Source organism: Coccinella septempunctata, chromosome X (genome assembly GCF_907165205.1).
Source record: "Coccinella septempunctata chromosome X, icCocSept1.1, whole genome shotgun sequence".
Taxonomy (NCBI): domain Eukaryota; kingdom Metazoa; phylum Arthropoda; class Insecta; order Coleoptera; family Coccinellidae; genus Coccinella; species Coccinella septempunctata.
The window spans coordinates 19,299,267-19,322,276 of record NC_058198.1 but is presented as its reverse complement, the minus strand read 5'-3'; the positions used below and the strand labels follow the sequence as shown (position 1 = coordinate 19,322,276).

At 35.1% G+C, this 23,010-nt stretch overlaps 1 protein-coding gene across 1 annotated transcript; it reads right to left on the bottom strand.

Moving 5' to 3' along the window:
- Window positions 1-1,417: 1,417 nt before the first annotated feature.
- Window positions 1,418-18,101, bottom strand: LOC123321957 (keratin, type I cytoskeletal 9-like). Its single transcript, XM_044909775.1, has 2 exons — window positions 17,953-18,101; window positions 1,418-1,914 (listed from the first exon to the last, which is right to left on the bottom strand). Exons 1-2 carry the CDS (start codon window positions 17,968-17,970, stop codon window positions 1,498-1,500), a joined length of 435 nt encoding a protein of 144 aa, XP_044765710.1. The 5' UTR covers window positions 17,971-18,101; the 3' UTR covers window positions 1,418-1,497.
- Between the last annotated feature and the right edge of the window lie 4,909 nt (window positions 18,102-23,010).

The window sequence follows — 23,010 nt, the reverse complement described above, 5'->3', positions numbered from 1 at the left end:
GATATTTACATATTGCGGAGATTTGTGATTGCCAATAAAATTTTTGGTCACTTCTACAAAGTACTATTTTATTTTTGTAATAAAGTGAGGGATACCTAACAAAAAAAATATAAATCTCTTAGGTGGGAGAACCCTTGTTGAATAGTGTTATTATATTATACGTGTGCTATCACAGAGCTCAGTGAAGGGGGAGTCCGGGAGACTTGCCCAGGTAGGAGACTTGCACCACCTAAAATATTTCGATTCAAATTTCGCGCTACCGGTATCGTAAATAGCTTGCGACAAGGCACAACTAGTGGCGGCTCCATTTTAGCCGTCATCAGAACATTTCGGGAGTGAGAGGGTTGAACATGATTTGTTGTTAGGAAGTAAGAAATTGAATAATTTTTGTTTGTAACACTGTCTGAAAAGTTTAGTAGGTGCGTGGTGTTATTTAGTTTTATTGCTTTCATTGACTAATATTGTTTTACAAACGATGAGTCTTTTCAATAATAGTTGTAAAAGTTTCAAGAAAACATCTGTTGAATAGCCTAAATCTTGACCCATGCTATTGTCGGGAGACATAATCAGTGGTCCAAGTTTCCCGCACTGAGCTTAGATAATAGTTTGCTTCAAAAAAAGATAATTGAATAATAGAAATAACTATCAAAAAAATACAAAGTTTCAAAAAAGTACAAAACATCTCGGAAATAAGTGAAAGTGACTCTGAAAAAGAAAATATGTATTTCATATGCTGATACATCTAATGATGAAAACCTTGACACAGACAATCGTTGGTCATAGGAAATTGTTTTCTTTCAATGTTTTTCCTGATAAACAAAGTTATGGTCAAGTCTCTCTCGCCCCCCTTTTCAACTCTTCCATGGGTTAGGTTAGGTTGCTACCATTTACAGATACAACTTAAGTGGCTTCAGAGTGAAAGGGGGTTCAACTCCCCTTACTTGCAGCCACCTGATCTTGTGGTTGTGGAATAGATTTTGTGATTGAATAACTCAGCCTGGTGAAAATCCTTTCTAGTTTAATTATGTATTTTCATCAAACATATACCACATCTATTCGATATTTGAACCTTTGCCTGGAAATCTGCGAGAGAATTAATTCGAAGGACAACCCACTGGTTGTCGATTAATATGTTTGGGAATACTGAGATTAATAATGAATGTGTTTTTCACTCAGAAGGAATTCGATGTAATAATGAATTTTGTTCATTTTCGTTGTGATCAATTTTGAATAGAAATTCGTCGATTACGAACGGGATGAATCCATTGATTTCAATTAAATAAAATATTTCGACAAGCAATAGGGGTAATACATTGCAATCATTCAAATTTATTTTTATTGTAATTTATTTTTCAAAATATTTCATTTCAGGTATGGGAAATAAAAAGAACATACAAAATTTCAAAATATTCAAGAATGGCTCCCATAACACCTTTATTACCGTAGCCATTTCATCTTTGATAGACACTACTACTCTCCTAATCCGATTATTTCTATTTAAGAAGGCCTTACGAAGAAACTCCCACCAGTACTATAAACCAATCCCCTTCCACCAGCATCTCCATAATAGACACCACCACTGGCTCCAGTCACTGTTCCATAGCCATGTGGTAAATGGTACACACCTCCTGAGCCCCCTTGAACAACTCCTTGTCCATTTTGATGTTTGCCTCTAGTATTTTCCAGATTGTAAACACCTGACATACCTGCAATGAACTCATCTCCACCAGCATCTCCATTGTAAGTACCACCACTACCCGCAACGAACCTTTTTGGTCTATTAGTGAAATAGTAAGTACCACCACTGCCTGCATAAAACGTTCCTTGGCAGTCAGTGATACGGTGAACACCACCGGATCCCCCGTAACAGTCACTTAGTACGGTTCCTAACAATGCGGCCATGAGAGTTATAACCTGAAATATAAGAACCTAGTATGTAATGGGATAAATCGTCGATGAAAAAAGAATCCACAGAAAAAACATTTGTTTCACCAACTGTTAATGCAACACTCTTATTGAATTGAATGTCAAAATTCAATTATATATATTTTTCTTTTGTTTCGAAACGATCTTGGAATCAACGCGTCAGTTTCTATAATTAATTCTCTTTTTTTCTTTCATTCATTCATAAGTTTATGTTTCAATTCATTATCGGCAAATACGCTGGGAAATCTCGAACTGCATATGGAGACATATGGGCGAGATTAATATAACTTCTCGATTGACGAAGGACGGAACACAGTGCAGATTACAATCTGAATTTCGTCTAATTTTCTAAATTCCGATTCCTTTTCTTAAATAGTGCTTTCAAAGATAGTGCTCTCAAAGACTTCGAAAGATAGCAGGAAGTGCCAGCTCCCCATTTTTCTGGTGTTCATCCCAACAAGGTAGGTCGACTGCGTATCTCTATAGTTTCTATTCTCATTTTTCTCTCATATTCTCTGAGCTATCGTAACACCAAATAAAAGATTAGCATTAACATCCTTACTGATGTTTGAATGTGAAAGTCCGTGTTTGTTTGTTTGTTTGAATTTCACTATTGTGTAGGGAATTAATCAGATAAGGTTTTCCTGTGGAATTAATCCTATAGTAAATAGATGACGAAAAATATCGATCATTTCTGAATAAGTCTTGCATGGGTAAAATGTTGATTTTAGGCTGTTATTCCCGACGCTGGGTGAACTATAAGAGATATAGAAAAATGTTTAGTACAATTTTGTGAAGCTCAAGAAGTTCCACATCGCCATACATCCAACTTCCGAGGAAAACCCACGATAATCAATTTTTTCAACATTTTCAAATCAATCCAAATAATGTACCATTTGAAGAGGGTTCTTGACTGGCATGGAATGGGTCAGTATGAAAATGAATGTGACCCTCATCATATTTATTGTTGATGAAAAATGCTCATCACAGCATAGTTTTCTAACGGACATTTCGCGAGATACGACGGGTTGAAGATATACGAATTTTCGCAAGAAATGTGACGTTATTTCAAAAATAAACACTACACTATTGACACAATACTCAATTAAATAAAAGATGATTTGGAATATAACGGGGGAAGGACATCAGTTTTCAAAATTTTTAAGCCATTGGTTTAAAATTTTCGGGCCAAGTGGATAATCAACATTAAATCTCCTCAAGCATCTGCACATTGGGTGTTAATAATTTGATTTTCTTTCGTAGCAAAAATTAATATATTTAAACACTAATCCCTTGTTCAGTGTGGGCAAAATTCGTTGTCTACTGAAGGGATCTCGAGAACTATAGGAGCTAAAAGAAAACACATTCTCGAGCTTTTCTTTCTTGACTAATCCTAAAATGAAAACAGTTCGAGCTTAACGTTCATAGATTTTGCGTTATGAACGAAAATGGGGGAAATTGTCATTTTCAATGAAGCTGAATAACTCGCTTATTTGAACTCGTATTCGGAATCCGTTACATTATACATGCACTTTTTATGAGGAATTTGAATATAATATTTTTGATCCAGTCATTTTCGAGATACTACAGGGATTTCTGATTTTTCAAATATAAACTATAGTTGAAAGTTCTTTCATCTTGTTGCAATTTTTTTGTTGATTTCAAAATTTTATCATATGTCGCTATTCATTTGAATATAACATAAGAAAGACAAATTTAATACTTTTTTCTGCTTTTCGATTCACTGTTGATTTTTCAGTAGGCTGGCGTAACCATAGCGACCGTTGAAAATGCGTTATGGTTCATGAACTCCACATAATTCTATGTAATCTCAACCTTCTGCGATAGGAATCACCGACTGTCGAATAATTATTTCTTTTATATATCGATATCGAGATCGATATCCTTTAAAAGAGATAATTCAACATTGAATCGAAAAGCAAGAAAAAGTATTGAATTTTTTTTCTCGTGTAACATTCATATAAATAGTGACATATAATAGATATTTGAAATCAGCAAAAAAATTGCAGATGAAAGAACTTTCAACTATAGTTTACATTTGAAAAATCAAAAATCCCTGTCGTATCTCGAAGATGACTGGATCAAAAAATTCAATTATATCATATTCGAATTCCTGATGAAAAAGTGCCTGTAGAATGCACAACGGATTTCGAATATGAGTTCAAACAAGCGAGTTATTCAGCTTCATTGAAAATGACAATTTCTCAATTTTCGTTCAAAACTCAAAATCTATGAACGTTAGGCTGGATCTCTTTTCAGATTTGGAAAAGACAGGTGAAAAGAGATCGAGAATGTGCCGTCCGTTTTCTTCTAGCTAGTATAGTTCTCAAGACCTTGTACATTTCATTCAAATGAAATGAAGCGCTTCGCTCGTTGCGCAAAAGAACTCGAATTACGAAAATTGGTGTTTCCCAACGTGTTTCACACAATATTTTTTCTAATTTTGAATAGGATGAGACTATTTGAATTCAAATTAAAAGTACCAAAAACGTCTTAACAAGCGAGAATTCGGAGATACATATTTGTTTTTCACTTCGTTGCTGTGGAAGCAAGTATCGTTTAGTGACATATTTCGTAATTTTGATAGTGCTTATTTTGATTGTCAAAGAGAGGGAATTAGAATGGTCTTTCCTTTCGCAAATAATTAAGTGAATATTTTTGAAGTAGGAGAATATACACTGCGCAAAAAAATTAACGCGCATTCTGAAAATCTCAATTTTAATGAAAGTTAACTCTACATTGACTTTATAACTTATTTTTTATGTTCTCTCGGGAAAGCTTTGAACAAAACAAGACACATTAAATGGAAGAAAAATTCAGGTTTTCACCGAATCTTATGTGAAAGAAGAGAACAATTTTCAAAATACTGAAATGCTGATAAGTGATTTAATACTTGGTATTTCCACCCCTAGCGTTAATTACAGCTCGGCAACGACAGTTCATACTCAAAATGAGTGATCTTAAAATGTTCTGATCTAATCCTTCCCAGATTTCTCCGAGTTGGATTCCTAAGTCATTAAGAGTAGCTGGATGATTTTCTGAACTTCTCAGCCTTCTATTGAGGCTGTCCCAAACCTGCTCAATCGGATTGAGATCTAGACTTCTTGCTGGCCATTCCATTCGAGAGACTTCAACCTCTTCAAGGTACTCCTGAACGATGCGCGCACGATGGGGTCTGGCATTATCGTCCATAAAAATGAAATTTTCACCAATGTATGGAGGAAATGGCACTACATGCTCTTCAAGAATGTTTCTTATATACTTATCAGCATTCATAGCTCCATTATCAACGACCACTAGGTCTGTAGTATTCAGGAAATTGCACTGAGCATATCTTTCATGTGGACGTCCGTATACAAGGGAACGTCGATCACAATGGTAGAGGCAGAATCTAGACTCATATGTGAAGAGAACTCTTTCCCAATCGGCCTCTTCCCAATGGATATGCTCTCTCGCAAAATTCAAACGCGCCCTTCGATGGGTTGGGGTAAGAGCTGGGCCTCTTGCCGCGACACGAGGCCTTAAATCATATTCTCTGAGGCGATTTCTTATTGTCTGAGTGCTAATTTGCACCTCATGAGTTTGCTCAAGCTGAATTTGAAGGAGGCGAACGGTTGCAAACCGTTGTCTCAACGAAGAAACTCTCAAGTAATGTTCTTTAATGGCAGTTGTTACCCGTGTTCTACCCTGTCCTGGTCTTCGGACATTCATACCTGTCTCCCTGAATCACTGCAACATTCTGGACACACTTGTATGGGAAACTCCAAACCTTTCTGCAATTTTTGTGTATGTCTACCTTTCTTCTCGCAAAACTACCGCTTGGGCACATTCCTCTTGGGTCAAATTGCGTGTTTCGCGTTGCATAGCGATCGAGTGTAGAAAATCAAACGAAAGAAAATCTATTGATCATTAGAATTGATTGAAAACAACTGATTTCAGAATGGAGCCAATACATTCAAAATCTGATAATATCATCTTTTTTTATTTCTGCTGGGAAAAAACATCTCTATTGAAGAAAACCGTTGAAAGTGGATAACATATGCATGCATAATTCTGATAAAAATAATTATCATTGAGAACACCTTCAGTTGTAGAATAAATTTGAGATTTCCATAATGTGTGTTAATTTTTTTGCGCAGTGTATATTGCAATGTCCGATTCAGAGAACGACGTTCCCAGCGACATTGAGAAAGCGGCTCAATGTGCGTTATCTACAGCTGATTTACTGAGAATCAAACAGCATGGAGGAAGGAAGTCTAATACAGTTGCTGAAGGTTAGGTGAAGAATTCCATAATTAATAAACAGAAGATTGCGCCAAACATCCTAGGAGAACGCTCAATGTGCGTTATCTACAGCTGATTTACTGAGAATCAAACAGCATGGAGAAAGGAAGTCTAATACAGTTGCTGAAGGTTAGGTGGAGAATTCCATAATTAATAAACAGAAGATTGCGACAAACATCCTAAGAGAAAATTACATGGAGAATACGAGAATTAATGCTACACAGAAAACTGATTTCTGATTTCCAGAATAAAAGTGCCCAACGGATAGTACCTACTTCGAGATTCGTTTTGATGATTGTTCTACACTTGTGACTGTATTGACGTTTACCTGTGAATGTCCATTCTATATAATTGTTAATTAAACAGTAGTTAGGATGAGACAAAATACGCGAATACATGTCAACGAAACATCGTGTTCACTACGACGCATATGAATTAATGGATGCATTTTGTTATTGTTAAATCTATTTTATAGCTCTGACTGTCACGAATTTGATCCAATGTTCTGTTCTTAACATCGTTTTACTGTTTCAAATTAATGTGAAATAGTTATTGATTCATATGATGAGGTAACAATTCCTTAATGTTTCTGTGTCGTCGTTCATGATGGATCAATTTATTTTCTAGCCTTGAAAAAAGAACGAGTGGTTCCGAAACGTTGACAAAATCATAATTGATCTGTTTAAATTTAGTCCAACTCCCTGCGAATAATACTGGATTATTCAAAATTCACTTCGTTATGAGCCTCATGACTCACTATAAATTCACTGAAAAAAATAGTACGCTACCTCCCATACTAATAATGACGGTTGTCAAAACATTCAAAACAGTTTTTTCTAATTTTGACATATAAAGTGACACTTTTTAGAACTCATCTACATTTTGAAACGCTTTACTTTTCGCAACCAGTTACGAAAATTTATTCTGGGAGGATTCTGCATTTCTTAATGAACTTTTTAGGGTTTTCACTCTCAATCTCTGAAACAAAATCAATTAAAAATGAAATCGACGATTTGCTCCTGCGTAAATTCTTACACTAATTTGTCAGGAGCAAATTAACTAGAAAAAAATGTTGCCTGACAATGAACTGAAAATAAATAACGTTGAAATTATAATTTTAAGTGGTAACGTCTGATGAAGGAGTCTGATATAGACTCCGAAACGTTACCACTTAAAATTATAATTTCAACGTTATTTATCAGATTCTGATCAACTTATGATATTGAAAGGTTTTTTTTCCCAATCGATATCACAGGCCAACAAAATGAAAAAAAAATGGTGCCGGAAATCTAACATCTGATTTCAGATGTTTTTAATGTGCTGATTCCAAAAATGCCACTAGATATTTTCTATCAGCTCTAGTTTCTGAGATACACGTTACAGGTTAAATGGTATATTTTTTTTATAAAGGACAACAAATAAAGAGATGAATATGTACTTAATCGTCAAAATAGAAATTTCCCAGAATCTAATTAGCCAAATAGATACCTGGAATTGTCCCTGACCCAATGTTCCTATACTAGGAACTACTAAATACAATGCTCTTAATTACTTTTATACCTGTAATTGCCTATGACCCGATCCTTCTATACCTGCTTGGCTGTACTTGATTTAGTATATTACTGAGTTTTCCCAAGTAAACTTGTGCTATCATTTTGTGTAAATTTTGGTCGTTTTGTAGTATCAAGACACTAAACTGAAACAATGGCATCCACAAGCAGACGTACCCGTGTAAATCATCCCGATGTTTTTTGTTATGTGTGTGGTGAATACACTTTGAAAGAGAGCAGAAAAACGATTTCTGACTCTGTGAAAAAAGCTTATCTTGCCTATTTTGGCGTGCATTTAGGAGATCAAGATAAATCTTGGGCCCCACATTTCATATGTAAAACATGTGTTGAACATTTGCGACAGTGGACAACTGGAAAGAGGAAGTGCCTCAAGTTTGGTGTACCAATGGTTTGGAGAGAACCGCGAAACCATCATGACGACTGCTATTTTTGTCTTGTTAATATTAAATGCATAAATAGAAACAATAGACACAAATGGACATATCCTGATCTAGATTCTGCAAGAAGGCCTGTAGTGCATTCGGAAGAAATACCCGTTCCATCATTCAGCAGTCTACCCGAACTGACAGAAGATGATACAGAAACATCAACGTCTGACGAAGTTAAAAGAATTCAATCAGAAAACGACAGCGATTTTGAAGCAGATTTAGCAACTCCGCAGTGATTCAATCAAGAAGAACTAAACGATCTTATAAGAGACCTGAATCTCTCAAAGGAATCCGCTGAATTACTTGCATCCAGATTAAAAGAAAAAAATCTACTTTGTCGAGGTACTTGTTAAAGATCCACAATTTACCACATCAATAAACGAGACTGAATCTAACGCTTGGAGTTCATTTGTTCAAGTAGTACAAAATTTTCTTGGCAATCATAAAGCACAGAATTACGTAGAATTAGTGGAAACTATGCTTTCAAATTTTAATATTCTCGGCTGTAACATGAGTATAAAAGTTCACTACCTCCACAGCCACCTAGATCGTTTTCCAGAAAACTTAAGAGGTTATATCTGTCTGGATAATAATATAAAGTTTGGTTTCTCTGTAATACAAAAGTTTATTAGTTATTATTTTACATTATTTGTACAAATTACAAAATTACCTGTAATACAAAAGAAACAACAATTACAGTTTATTATTATCCGTTCACTCGTCTATTTCTCTCTCGACTGACATTCTCGTGACGTTGTCACAGAATCTCCAAGTCACACGCCATGCTCGATCTAGGAAAGTTTATTGAAAGAATTTGAATGAAGAATTCTTTACATCTCCTACTCAGGAACAGTTAAAAAATCGCAGGCACCAAAATGTGTGTTGGCCTGTGATCGGAAAATATTGTAATTCAGTTTTTTTCAACAATTTAAATGAATATTATTATCCGCTGAATGATTCTGTTGGTAAAGATGGTCAGTTGATTTTTAGTATCAATTATAAGACGCTAAGTTGCACTTAACGCGTGCATGTTGAGGACGCTGACTGACAGTTTTTCCACCGTTGAAGATGAAGCTGACAATGGTTTTCATTCATTTTGAGGTATAAACAGTCAGTTCTGACTTTTTTTTTCAATTTGGTCGAGTTCAAACACCCGGCTGACGTATAATCCACCATCGTTTATGCAGTTGATGGTTATATTCCAATTGAGAATGATGTGAACAATCATATTACGAAGTTTGGTGCGGTATCAAATCACTTGAAAAATTTTCTTTTTCGGCAACTTTAACACGTCGCCACCATTAGCCCCACCATTGGCGCGGCGACTGACGTTCACTTTCATGATACTTGAACATCAATCTACCCGCAAAATGAATTTCATGCGGTATCAAATCACGAAAAAAATTTGTACGCTACCTCCCCTACTCTATACCCTAACTGGGGGGCTCTATCTCTCGCCCAAAGGAACCCATTTCTAGGGAACACTGTGCGGTTACTCACTCTCCTGAGTTCGCGACCCACTAAACCTAACCTGCTTTTTATTGGTTCCGGGCATTTGCCTATAAACCATTTATCCCTTGATCGGTTAATTTCTTCTTGTACATTGTCGTGCTAGGGTGTTCATGTTCGTCCATTTCGGATATCTCTTCTTAGTAGGTATAGTTTTAATAAGTTTCCATAATCATTTTAATCTCTCCTCAATTGATCTCGCGGTCTCCTTCTGTAAATTCTCATTCTTCCTCTGTCTTCCTTCAGATCGTAGTCCACTAGTCTCCTGAGTTCTTGGTTTGGATGTTCCTTCGCTGTTTCGAATAACTTTTCAGCTTTCCTCTTCATAAATTCGCTGATGGTTTCCCACTTCAAATCTCGATATATCTGTCCATGACAAACCAAGGCGCATTTATGGCACATCGTAGTAGCTTGTTTTCTGTTGCCTGAATTCTTTGTATATGGCTCTTTGCCGCGAATCCCCAAGCACCTTACACTTTCACGTAAAATCTTCTTTTTCTCAAATAATTCCTAATCAACTTGCACAGTTTGATTGAATATCCAGCATATCTCATTTTGTAAATCAATCCTTCATGCCATACTCTGTCGAATGCTCTGGCGACATCTAGTAGTACAAGACCTGTTGCTTGCTTATTTTAGAATCCTTCTGTTATATATTATGTGAGTCTCAGTAATGGCTTTTCTGTTGAGTGATCTCTTCTGAATCCTAATTGCTCTGCTGGAATGAGATTCAGATATTCAGTTTCTTCTATAAGCCTCCTGGCGATTACTCTTTCTATTACTTTTCCTACACTGAGAAAAATCTTGAGGTTACAATGTGAAATTACCCACATATTAGCTGGACAGGTTACAGTTACACAGTTGGATTATTTTTTTCACAACCAATATCTGGATGTTTCTACAAGGGTGTTGCGAAATTTCATGAAAAATGTAAAAATATCATGTATATTTACAGTGAATATGAAATTTACAGAAAATATGTGTTAATTCTCTGTGATATCACAAGGGTTGTAATAGTCACCTGAAAAATTACAACTGCAATGCAATATTACAATAAATTTGCGAATTTCAACATAAAACGGTAATTTCACAACATTATTGTGATCTAAATTTTTTTTGAATCACAATAATTTTGTGAATTATCACATGAAGATGTGATTTCACAACATTATTTCACAAAGTTATTGTGATTTGAGAATTTTTTTTGTGAATTTGCGAAGAAAAAATTGTTGTGTTGTAGAATTACAATGTAGAACCCTTTTAATTTTAAAATTCCTTCACAAATGTGCTTATACAATGTGTTATTAAGGCGGTTGTGAAATTACCACGAAAAATATAATTGTACAACATGATATCGCGGCACAATTTCTTTCAAGGATCGAACACTTTTTATTTACATGTTTACAGCAAGAGAAAAATCTTACGCGAAATTGTTGAAATTTATTATGGTCAAAATATTTCTCTCGAATATGAAAACAGAATAAAAAAAAATAGATCAATCGGTTTCCATTAGAGCGTTCCAAAAATGCCGCTTGAAATTTAATAAACAACTGATGATCTTACGAAGGTCAAAATTGTGCTGTTCTTTTTCCGATCCACGCAGAGTCTCATCTGAAGATGACTTTTCAGAAACTCATCTAGTGGCAGCTCCAGGAGCTTTCGGGTGTAGATGTGGATGTCTAGGAGTGTGTGTACAGGATTTTTTTATTGCTTCCTCCCCTCCTCATTTTGGATTGCTGCCTTATATTGATCTGTGTCCACACACCCCAATGCCTGTACCTCTTTCTAATTTTGATCCATCAGTACAACATATAGTCCATACAGATGACTTTTTGTCCAATTTATTCATCGCATTAAGACAGTCCACAATGACGTTTTTTGTAGAAATTTTTTTCTCGACTTGTTCTTTATATTAATACATTTCTGAAGATATAAATAAAATATATTTTATTCTATTCTTTGTATAATTCATATATGTAGGAGATTATAGGTTCCTGCATTCCTCCTCAACCATAATCGAAAAACAAATTCTGTCACTTGGTCAGAAAATATTTTGAGTAGGTACCTACAGCTGAAAAAACTCGTAAGTCTGGGCATTTCTGTAAAATATCTATTTTAAAAATGTGTTAAACACATTCATAGCTTGAACGTAATATTACAATATGATTGCAAATATCAAGTCATTTTCCACCTATGCGGTACGTGACGTCGCTCGGCTGGATCCGAATTCACAGCTTCAATGGAATTTCATAATGCAATTGTAAAATCACAACTTTTATCTGCTTCTAGATTCATTCCGTGGCCAATCAAAACCTTTCCTGCAACTGGCACCTGCTCGTTGCCCAATCCCATATCCTATCGTAGATACTCACTAACTTACCCCATAACCCAATTCATTCTAGAATGATCCACTGTGTCTTCAAGAGCTCTGAAGTGCGAATATTTATACATGGTTCAGTTTTTTGTTTAATATGATTTAGTTCTTTCAAGTTCCAAGTATTTCTGCCTTCCAAGTTCCTTGAAGGTTTCAAGTGTGTGACAAAAGAAATATATACTGGTAAGTAGATATGTCGTTCACATTTTTTGAAAGCGATGTTTATTTTTTCGATTTGTGGTTTTCCTTTGGCAGATACTAATGGAAAAAATTGAACACCGCATGCATACAACTTATTATTCAATTATTCTGTATCGAAGCTTATTGCTTATTGGATTCCTACTTATTTCAATTTTTTTTCAGGAATAAACCACCGATACGAATTATTTATGGAAAAACGATATGTGTTTACAACCTATGTATTCAGGAAGGCCCTCAATTTAATCTATGGAGATGTTCCGAAGGATGCATTTCAACATTCATCCGGATTCTGGAAGTAAGTCAAGCACGACGAAAGCAAGTTTTATAGAAAACAAATTCATCAATTTATCTATTCAAGAAGATTGTGTCTTTTTTGTTGGAAAAAGATTAGGTATACTTTGTTTTTGAATTTTAATTTTATACTCTTATGATATAAACCGCTAAATAAGCGCATACTTATATCAATATTTTCAGAAGCTGATATTTCATAGTTGAATGCTTCACAATTATGTTTTTTTTATATTTTGAATTTTTTTTTTATAATTTTAGATGATATTTGTGGTTGTTGTTTTTGTTTGATGTAATGTTTCATATTGTTTTTTATATTGAAGATTATATTAATTTCATGTTGTGGTTGTTTTATAATGTTTCAAATTTTTTGTTTTCCATATTGAAGTGTATATTTTAGGCAGTGATTGAGCCAAATTTAGTTAAATTTTTAAAATTCACAATTTAATTCTGTACAACTACTTTGATCAATAACAAAATAAAGACAATTATCCAGTACTTTTCATGGTTATTTCACGAAGTAATTTTAAAAGGGTGTGGGGTATTTCTACAATGTTGTTGTTGTTTTTGTTTGATGTAATGTTTCATATTGTTTTTTATATTGAAGATTATATTAATTTCATGTTGTGGTTGTTTTTTAACTGATATAATGTTTCAAATTTTTTGTTTTCCATATTGAAGTGTATATTTTAGGCAGTGATTGTGCCAAATTTAGTTAAATTTTTAAAATTCACAATTTAATTCTGTACAACTACTTTGATCAATAACAAAATAAAGACAATTATCCAGTACTTTTCATGGTTATTTCACGAAGTAATTTTACAAGGGTGTGGGGTATTTCTACAATGAATTCTGGAATTTTAACAAATACTTGAAATTCACAATTAAATTCTGTGAATCTGCTCTGTTTATTCACAACATTATAGTATTTTACGGTCTAATTGATGCTAAATTTCACGACGTATTTTCGCGAGAACGAGAGGTGATTCCACAATGAATCCTGTAATTTCACAAAATTTTTTAATTTTACAATTTATTTCTGTAATAATCCTTTGCGAATTCACAGAATAAACGTAATTTTACAGTTGATACCATAAAATTCTATTGTGATTTCACAATGAGTATTCACAGGTTTAGTTTCTAGAAAAATCATTAGAAAAAATTTCATGTGAAATCACAACCAACTTGTGATTTATATTTTCTGTGATTTCACAAGGTTTTTGTTTCAGAATATTCCTTGTGAAATTCCAGTGATTATCGTTGGTCACAAATAACCCAAGATTTTCACTGTAATTTCACTATTTCGTTCTCTCAGTGTAGGGCGGACAATAAACTTATAGGCCTGTAGTTTTGGGGAAATTTTTCATCTTTGCCTGGTTTATTGAACACTATGACTTCTACAGTTTTCCACTTTTTCGGATAGAGTTCAGTCCTCATTATACCGTTTGCAATATTTGTGAGAGCAGCTATACCTTTTCTGGGTAATTTCTTCAACATAGCATTCGTTATTTTATCACTTCCGGGAGCTTTTCTATTTCGCAAGCTTCTGATTATCTCCTTTATTTCAAATGGAGAGGTTGGTTTCTCCATTTTGTCGTCTACTGGTGGTTCGTCCATTTCTTCTTCGTTGTTCTCAACTAGTTCTTCCAGATCATCATTATTGTCATCAGGTCTGTAATTTATTCTCGATTCTTTTTCGATCGAGTCCGCCAGTGCTTCTGCTTTATCGATATTCGTATATGCCATTCCTCTTTCTCCGTGGAGAGATGGTATTTTAGTCTTTTCTCTTCTCGGACATTTTCGAATTTTCCATGCAGAATGATCGATAGTATTTAGTTCTTGAACTCTGTTGTTCCATCTAATTCTTCTCATGTCCTTCAGGGTATTTTTTAGACCTTTTTTTTTTAGACTGTATCGGTTTAGATTTCTCTTACTTATATCTGTTTTGTTGAGCCTGTTTTTCTTAGTCTCCGATTTTCCCTGATGAGATCTTTAATTTCTCTGGGTGTATCACCGTGTGGATATATCGGTGCCGGTATCGTTATTTTCTTTGTGCTCTTTTGTAGGCTTCTAGTATATCCTTTTCCAGTTCATCAACTGCACCTTCAAGGTCTTGTATCAGATGGCTATATTCAGTCCAATCGGTGTGTTCTCTTGTTTGCATTAGTTATCTTCTTGGCTCTTATCCTATTTTTAATTCGATGGGGTTGTGGTTAGAGGTTCCGTCCCACAAGGTCTCTATCGAGAATTGTATAGTGATATTTTTCATAATTTCGATATCAATTATATCTGGTAATCCATTTCCGAATTCCAAGTACGTTGGTTCTTCAGGTCCAACAACGATAGCTTCATGTTTTTCAGCGAGATCTTTCCGTTTTCTGCCATTTCTGTTTTCCATCCTGCTGTTCCATTCTGGAGATTTGCAATTAAAATCTCCGATGGAGATTTTCGGGTTTGTCCCATCTAGTAAGTTGGTGATCTCTTCTTCCAATAAGTTATTTGGGGGTCTTTTATATGCCGATGTGATTTCGACTCTTTGTCGATTTATTTCAGCAACAATCGTCACTGTTTCTATTTGTGACTCGTCAGATCTTCCTTTAAAATAGTGTTTCAGATCTCGTCTAACCAGTAAGGCAACACCTCTTTAGTGTTTGCGATTCTATCACATCTATATATCTCATAATTCATGCCTTCTTCACCGCACAGAACGCATGTGGCATTTCCCTCCTCACCTTTTCTGGTAAGTTCGCAATCTTTTGTGCAATGATTACCCAAACATTTGACACATCTGTATGGAAAAGAGCACTTTTTTTGGGCATGTCCGTACCTCTGGCATCTGAAGCATTGGCTTGGATTTTCTGCCCTTCGTTTTGATTCCATTACAATGCAGAGATTGTAGAGGCGTTTTTTTTCGAAAATCTCCTTTCTCTGAGTTTTAACCAGGTATAAGAGTATAAGCTTTTTGGTTTTATTGGATGTCACTCTGGATACCTCGGCATCATGGATTTCTTGGACTTTGAGATCATTTTTGATTATATCTAGGTCAGCATCTATTGTTAGATGCCTTATGAATGCGTAGATCTCTTTCTCTTCCTCCATCTGGTAGGTGAAGTACTAGTTACCAATCTGGTCCAAATATTTTGTAATGTTCCTGTAGTCGTCCACAGTCGAGGTAACGATCATAATTCCGTCTTTTACGACGGTTGCTCTGATGTAGCTGAATTTCTTCATGTAGAGAGCTTTTGAGATCTCTACCCAATCGGCTGTACCCATAGTCGTGATGGGTGGAATTTTATCTTTTTTAGGCAACTCCGTTGCTTTTTTTGCGGTCTCTTCGTCTGAAGATGAACTTTCTTTACGCGCGCGTTTTGTGGGCGGCGCGTTCTGGGTTTTTGCAACTTGAGTTGCAAAATTTTTCTTCTTTTCCGGTGCTGGAGCTACTTCCTGTTTGAAGGAATTTTTGGGGACCGCTACCGGCTTTGCAATTTCTGCAAATGTGAGGGATTTCTGTGCCGTAATCTGTTTTGCAATTTCAGAAAAACTAGGGGATTGAGGCGCTGTGTTTTTGTTAACTTCCTCTCTCACGAGGCGTATCTCTCTGACCAACTGAGCCACGGTTTCAGTTAGTTCATTTATTTGAGCCTTCAACTGCCCATTCTCTTCTTTGAGCCTTACAAGCTCCTCTGCTTCTCCATCGCTGAAGTCTTCGGTGTCCGTAGCTTCCATGTAGGAGCTCTCATTGTCTGAGACCTCCGACATAGCTTTCTGTCTGTATAAAACTATGTGAGGTATTTCTGAATAATAATGAAATATTTGAAATCCTCAATACAATATTACTATAAATGTATGTGGCTAAGTTGTATATGTTCGAAACTATCAGAAAAATGAATCGACTGCCCAGTGATATCCGTGGAACCAACGATCTTGGAGATGATCTGGACTCAAGACAATTTCCGAATTTCCGCTCTATAACACATACACATATAAAACTTACAAAAACTTCGGAAGTTTTATAGACGGAATCAAAAATTCTGTAGCTCCGCTAGTGTACACTTTCACTTCGACTTTCTCTTCCACTTTCACTTTTACAGCACTATGAAATACGTCTGCTCTGGTCGAGTTCTCACTCGACACTGTATATAAGTTGCTTGTCATGGATTCGCTCTTATTTGATATCGTCAGAGCATTACATCTCCTACACCAATGAGAACAGATACGGAATATCCTTATTATAAAATGATTATTTAGGTTTATTTATGTTTCCATTCCCTTGACGTGTGGAGTAGTACAAGTTCGAAAGTTCCTTTTTTTGTTGGTATTTGATCACCACTGATATTTGAAGAGAAAGTATTCAATCTTGGCTTGTTGGCTACTGGGTGGCGCTACAGTATTTTGGATACTTTGTTGAACGCAGCAGCATTTATAGTCAGAAAATTATTTGTTTTCATTTCAAGCTGAAATACTCATACAGGAGCTACGATTAAAAGGTTAATAGGTTTCTCATATTGTATAATAATAGTCAACTGTTCCTGAAATGAATATGAATTTTCTCCACCAATGTGAATTTTGAGTTATATTGCGCACGCAGGTTGGTGCGGAAAAAACTCCTTCACGCACGGTGTTCGAGAAAATATCAATTCAGAAAGTCTGAATTTGTGCTTTAGCGCTTATCATTTTGTTCGGTAAAAATTCTTTTCTATGATGAAAATTAGCTCAACGGTTCTAATTCCCAATTTCCCAGAAAAACATTCACACAAAAAAGTAGGGTATGTAATCAAAACATAAGAGAGTCCCCTTGGTGTGAATTGTGAAGATTATAGACAGTGCTATTTCTATGCATTTGTTTCAGTTGCATTTATTGCTATTTGCAAAAATTGACCCTTGACGTTCATGGCTTTTCCAAACCTTATAGAACTATGAATTTTCGTTTCTGGTCATGATATTTTGTGATGTTCAAAGAAAGTCGGACAATTGGAATGAAAAATAAATAGGCAAAGTTATTAATTTTGGTCTGATATAATAATTCAACTGACCTATTTGTGAGAAAGGAACTCATTGTAATTTCGAACAAAAAAAATGTAAAAGCATAAGGCCAGGCTCAAATAGAAACGCAGGTTAGTGAGGCGACGCAGTGTGAGTTTTTGTAAAAGAGAGAAAAGAACAAGACCGCGCAAATATAGCGTGACAGTGACTTGTCAGATAGTACGTGCAGCGCAGGGAAATGCTGCGTCACCTCACCAACCTACGTTTCTATTTGCGCCTGGCCTTATTGTCTATTTATTCGACTTATCTCCGTGAGAATTCAATATTAGAATCTGACGATTTGTATAATGTGCATAAACAAACTCACTAATAATAACATCGTCATGATGAAAGATACTTGAATAACTGTTTGTTGTGCTTCCCTCAATACTATTTTCCGTGACCGTGGTGGTAGAATATATATGGTTGTTATGGGAGATTACAAATACCGGAATGCACGGCAATGAATTGTGTTATCGTTTTATGCCTACAAATTACAGTTAGCGTTTACTGATAATTGTTCAGGGATTCTTTAAAAATGATTGGAATTGCGATGTCGCGATTTCCTGTATTACTCAATTGTGTACTAGGTCGGTTCGTGGTGTCGAATATGAACCGGAAGAATTGATTAGTAATAAATTGATTATTGTTTCTGTGATATCATTTTAAACCTTGGATCTATTTTCATAAACATCCATGAGTCATCTGCTGATCAATTCCGCTCCTACATATATGGAGCAGTAGATTGTTTTATCTGACATCCAACCTATTTTTAGCTCCCTAATATTTTATCAATAATAAAGGATGACTAGTGACGCAAGAGAAAATGCCTCATTGGACATAGAACACCTCAAACTGAATAAGGGTTTGGGGATTAAATGATCCATAACGATACTGGTCTCAGAGATATAGGGTGATTTATGGAGACATGCTTAGAACATGAACTCCCATATATTCGTTAGTCTGGCAAATTTCATGCTGATATTTCTCATGATTGCTACTATAGCTCAAAAAATTCAAAGAACTGCAGGCACGTAATCATGATATTATAATAAAAGCAGAATACAACAAAATTTTCATATCCAGTTCATGAAATAATATCCTCTCAAGAAAATCGAGTATGTGTACTAATAAGGTGAGCAAAACAGAAAAAAAAAATACTATTATTTTTTTCTATATGTACATTCACACGAAAGAGCATGGTGAATATAAAACACGTATTTTTCGGAGAAAAATTCTGTTAGAGGCGGTTGAGAAGGAAATCCTTGATCTTCCTTCTGAATTTACCATTATTGAGATGTTTCGATTCATTAGGAATAACATTGTATAATCTATAAATAACATTATATTAAATTTGTTCTTGTCCTCCAATTTTAGCTGTATGCGGAGGTGACGACTATATTTTATGCTGGCCTTATGGACATCAGATCTATACATCAACTTGTTGAAGAGATGGAGGACTCATCTTTATATTTATATAAGTAGCTAAGGCATATTATTCAAAACGAAGCCTCATTGGGATCCAATTGATCTCTTTCAGTTTGTGAGATACATGATAAAATTTCCTAATTCCGAAAAAAAAAGTTATAAATACTGTTTTCTTGAACACTCTGAATTCAATCAAACTTGCCCAGGTCTAAGCAAAAAATACCTTTATACAAAGGACCAATAATTGAATTTCGACAATACCAAAGTTTCACATATTAGTTTCTTCGTGAAGACAGACAAATAAACCGAATATATGGAAACAACATTGTCAGATCCCTATGAGCTCTTGAAGCCTCTAAGAATCATCCACAATCTAAGCAAATCTCTCGCACTATCAACCAAACATCCTTATCTGAAACAATGAGCTCAAGATGGTTTAATTTGCTTATTTTCCTTGGAACCGAAGGCGAGATCCGAGATCAAAAGATTTATCGGTAGTTAGATTCAGACCATGACCCATAACCAATTCGAGTCCTCGTTTCAAATATATTTCACTAATGAAGACGTAAAGGAAGGGTTGAAAATCATCAGTATACTGTGCACTTGGCAGTGATTGATGTATTTCGTAAATTGGCTGGTGTACAAGATGAAGAGTATTGGTGCAAGATCGGAGCCCTGAGGCACTCCATACAATCTTATTAGAGTAGAGATACTCCTCAAGTTGAGGTTTCATCCGTTTAGTCCATGCCAACATAATTGGTTACATCTCCACAGGATTATCGATCTTTGAAATAGGAATAACCTGTATATACTTTCTCGAGTTCATCATATAGTACAGATCACAAACGATCAGGAATTTCAGTAGAATCTATTTTAACTCCGATATTTTGATATTAGTTTAGGCGATTTTGGGTGTGATCTTCATTTTGTACAATTCTTACTTCTCTCGAGAAAACTCTTCATAGAAATGGAGCTGAGTTGCTCTCTATACATAATAAAGGCACATTTGTATAGTTTGCATTTGAAAACAAGGAATAGTATATCGCAGCTTGTTCATGATTTGCCTTATTTTTTTTTGGCTTACCTCTTGGGTACCTATCTCTCAGTATATCCTTTCATTAGTTTAAGGGGCGTAGGGAAATTGATAGTAAGATTTTTTCTCTTATTTATTTCATCTTAAGTCAACGTTTCGACCTTGATTAGGGTCTTCTTCAGGACTCTAAAATAAATTTACATTAGAATAAGTACACACGAAAACTCACATGATACATACCGAAACACAAAGAGCAACAATCTTGAACAATCTGAAAATGCGGCATGAGTGTGAACAGGCAACATACAACAAGTAACAAATACAAAACAGTTAGAATTGGGTACAAGGCTGCTTTAAAATGTAGTTTGTCTGGGTTGAAGCGGCAGCACATGCGGAAAATTCCAGAACGCCATAAAATCGGGAACTAGGTTAGGCCACAGAGAACGGTTCAAGTCACCGCGTCAGCACCAAGAAGTCAGCACCAGATTGTTCAAGATTGTTGCTCTTTATGTTTCGGTATGTATCATGTGAGTTTTCGTGTGTACTTATTCTAATGTAAATTTATTTAAGAGCCCTGAAGAAGACCCTAATCAGGGTCGAAACGTTGACTTAAGATGAAATAAATAAGCTTCTTGGTGCTGACGCGGTGACTTGAACCGTTCTCTGTGGCCTAACCTAGTTCCCGATTTTATGGCGTTCTGGAATTTTCCGCATGTGCTGCCGCTTCAACCCAGACAAACTACATTTTTATTCTTTATTGTCTTTGTCGATATCATGTGAGAAAAAAACGAAGGGGTTTACCTTAAAAAAAAACCTTATACTTCAAATGGAAAGAGTTATCAACGAAAAACTTGAAATAAGGGAATAGTATAAAAGGGAAGTAATATAAAAAACTGAAATTCAATGTTATATATATAATTTTGTCCTTTCATGAATGGATTCAAATGAATTATATTTTGTTGGAATTGTTAAGAAGTCGCCAACAAGTCATGAAATGTCAAAATTTTTCATCGGAACATTGGATTTTACTTTTTTTTCTATGGTTTCCTGAAGTCGCAGAATAATCAAGCAGTACGAAATGGCTATTTCCTCTGATTTCAAATTTTTCTTTGATAACCCTGTAAGTTTCTATTGTAGGTTTAGTGTTTATTTAGGTAGCCCTCCTCTTTCCTTCTCGTAAAAGCGAATGAACCAATAAAATATACAGGGTGGGCTTTTTAAAACGAAACAAAAGAGACAACCACCTTATTTGTTGAAAAATGTAATTGCCAATAATAATTATTTCGTTGTCTAATGTTGACAACTAACGGTTACCATCGTAACCATAGAATGAATTAGTCAAATGATTGATGATTTCACATAGCATGGTTAGCGGAATGACTGGTACTGTACGAAATTCAAAATTGAATAACGAAAACGAATGAAACAAATGAGAAAAAAATTAATACTCTGAATTCAGGATAAGAAGGCCTTTCAAATGAGGTATCACTCACCCTAACTTTCCTATTCAAAATTTAGGGGTTGAAGCGATATAGTTGTGAATTTGACCTCAAAAGTTTTCCCCCTCGAAACAAAAATCGACCTGTCCGAGCATTTTTTCGAAATGAATTTATTCCACCTGTTATCTCGTCTGTTTCGTTTTAAAAAGCCCACCTTGTATAGGTTGTGATTTGAAAATAGGGTTTTGATGAATTCGATTTCCAACGTCATGATATTCTCATGAACCAGCAGAAATTGAGTCGGTATCGTGGCAATATATTTATTATTCAATTCTTACAAATTGCTACAGTTTCGAGGAACGATTGTCCTCTTCTTCAGGCTGAAAAAAACAAAACAATGAACATACAGACTTCATCGAGTACGAAGGGAGGAGGCAACCTACCAACATATAATGAAATTAAGAAAAATAACGACATCAGCGGTATAACGAGAACAGATAGGGCATGACTCTACTCTAACCTAAAAAACGGTATAGAAGTCATATGTACTATGGACGACCACAGAAAATCTTATCAACAATAGTCACAGAATAAACTACAACTAGAGATTACAAAAATACAGTTTCGTGAACAAGCCAATGGATGTTAAGCCCAAAAAACAGCGTAGAGATCACAAACAAACAGTCACAGGATAAAAAAGAGAAACATATATTAGACAACACTGTTATGTTCGCCAACAACTATCCATTCCAAATTTTAATTTTATTGATGAGATGGCAATATGTATTACTTAAATTGTCTATGTCACTTCTAAAATTAACAGAATTATCAAATTAGGAAAGAAAGAATATATTGGGAGTGTTGGACACTGTTTATTATCTATTGTTCACTGTGTAACAATGCCGACGTTTCGAAACAAATCGTTTCTTTTTCAAGGCTGTAAATAAATACAAAAAGTATACTATAAGACACACAATATGACATAACATGAAAATAAATTACCTAGTTACGAGAACAATATTGTACGCATTTTAAAAACATTAGGATTCAACAAAGAAATCAAAATCTCCTGGAGAGCAGACATACAATCCCATCACTTTATCCGTTTCTATATTTATGATAATGACATCAACATAAGGTTACAAAATATTGATCACGAATGGTCTTAACACTATTGACGAGGCCAGCCATTACTTATTACTTTCTAAGTATATTATTATAGATCATGCTTAGGTGTTGCACATCTTCTCTATGATTGACGGTATAATTTCTTTTTATGTGTATCATCTCGCTTATATTACGTCTATAACCAACCTCTTCTCTATCAAGAATTTTTACATCTTCAAAATTAAATTTATGGCCTGTAGTCATTTGATGTAAAGTTAAAGCAGTTTTGTTAAAATTTCATCATATTTATGTTGTTTCATCCTATCGCGTAAATACTGTTTTGTTTGGCCAATGTAACACTTGTTACAATTAGCACAGG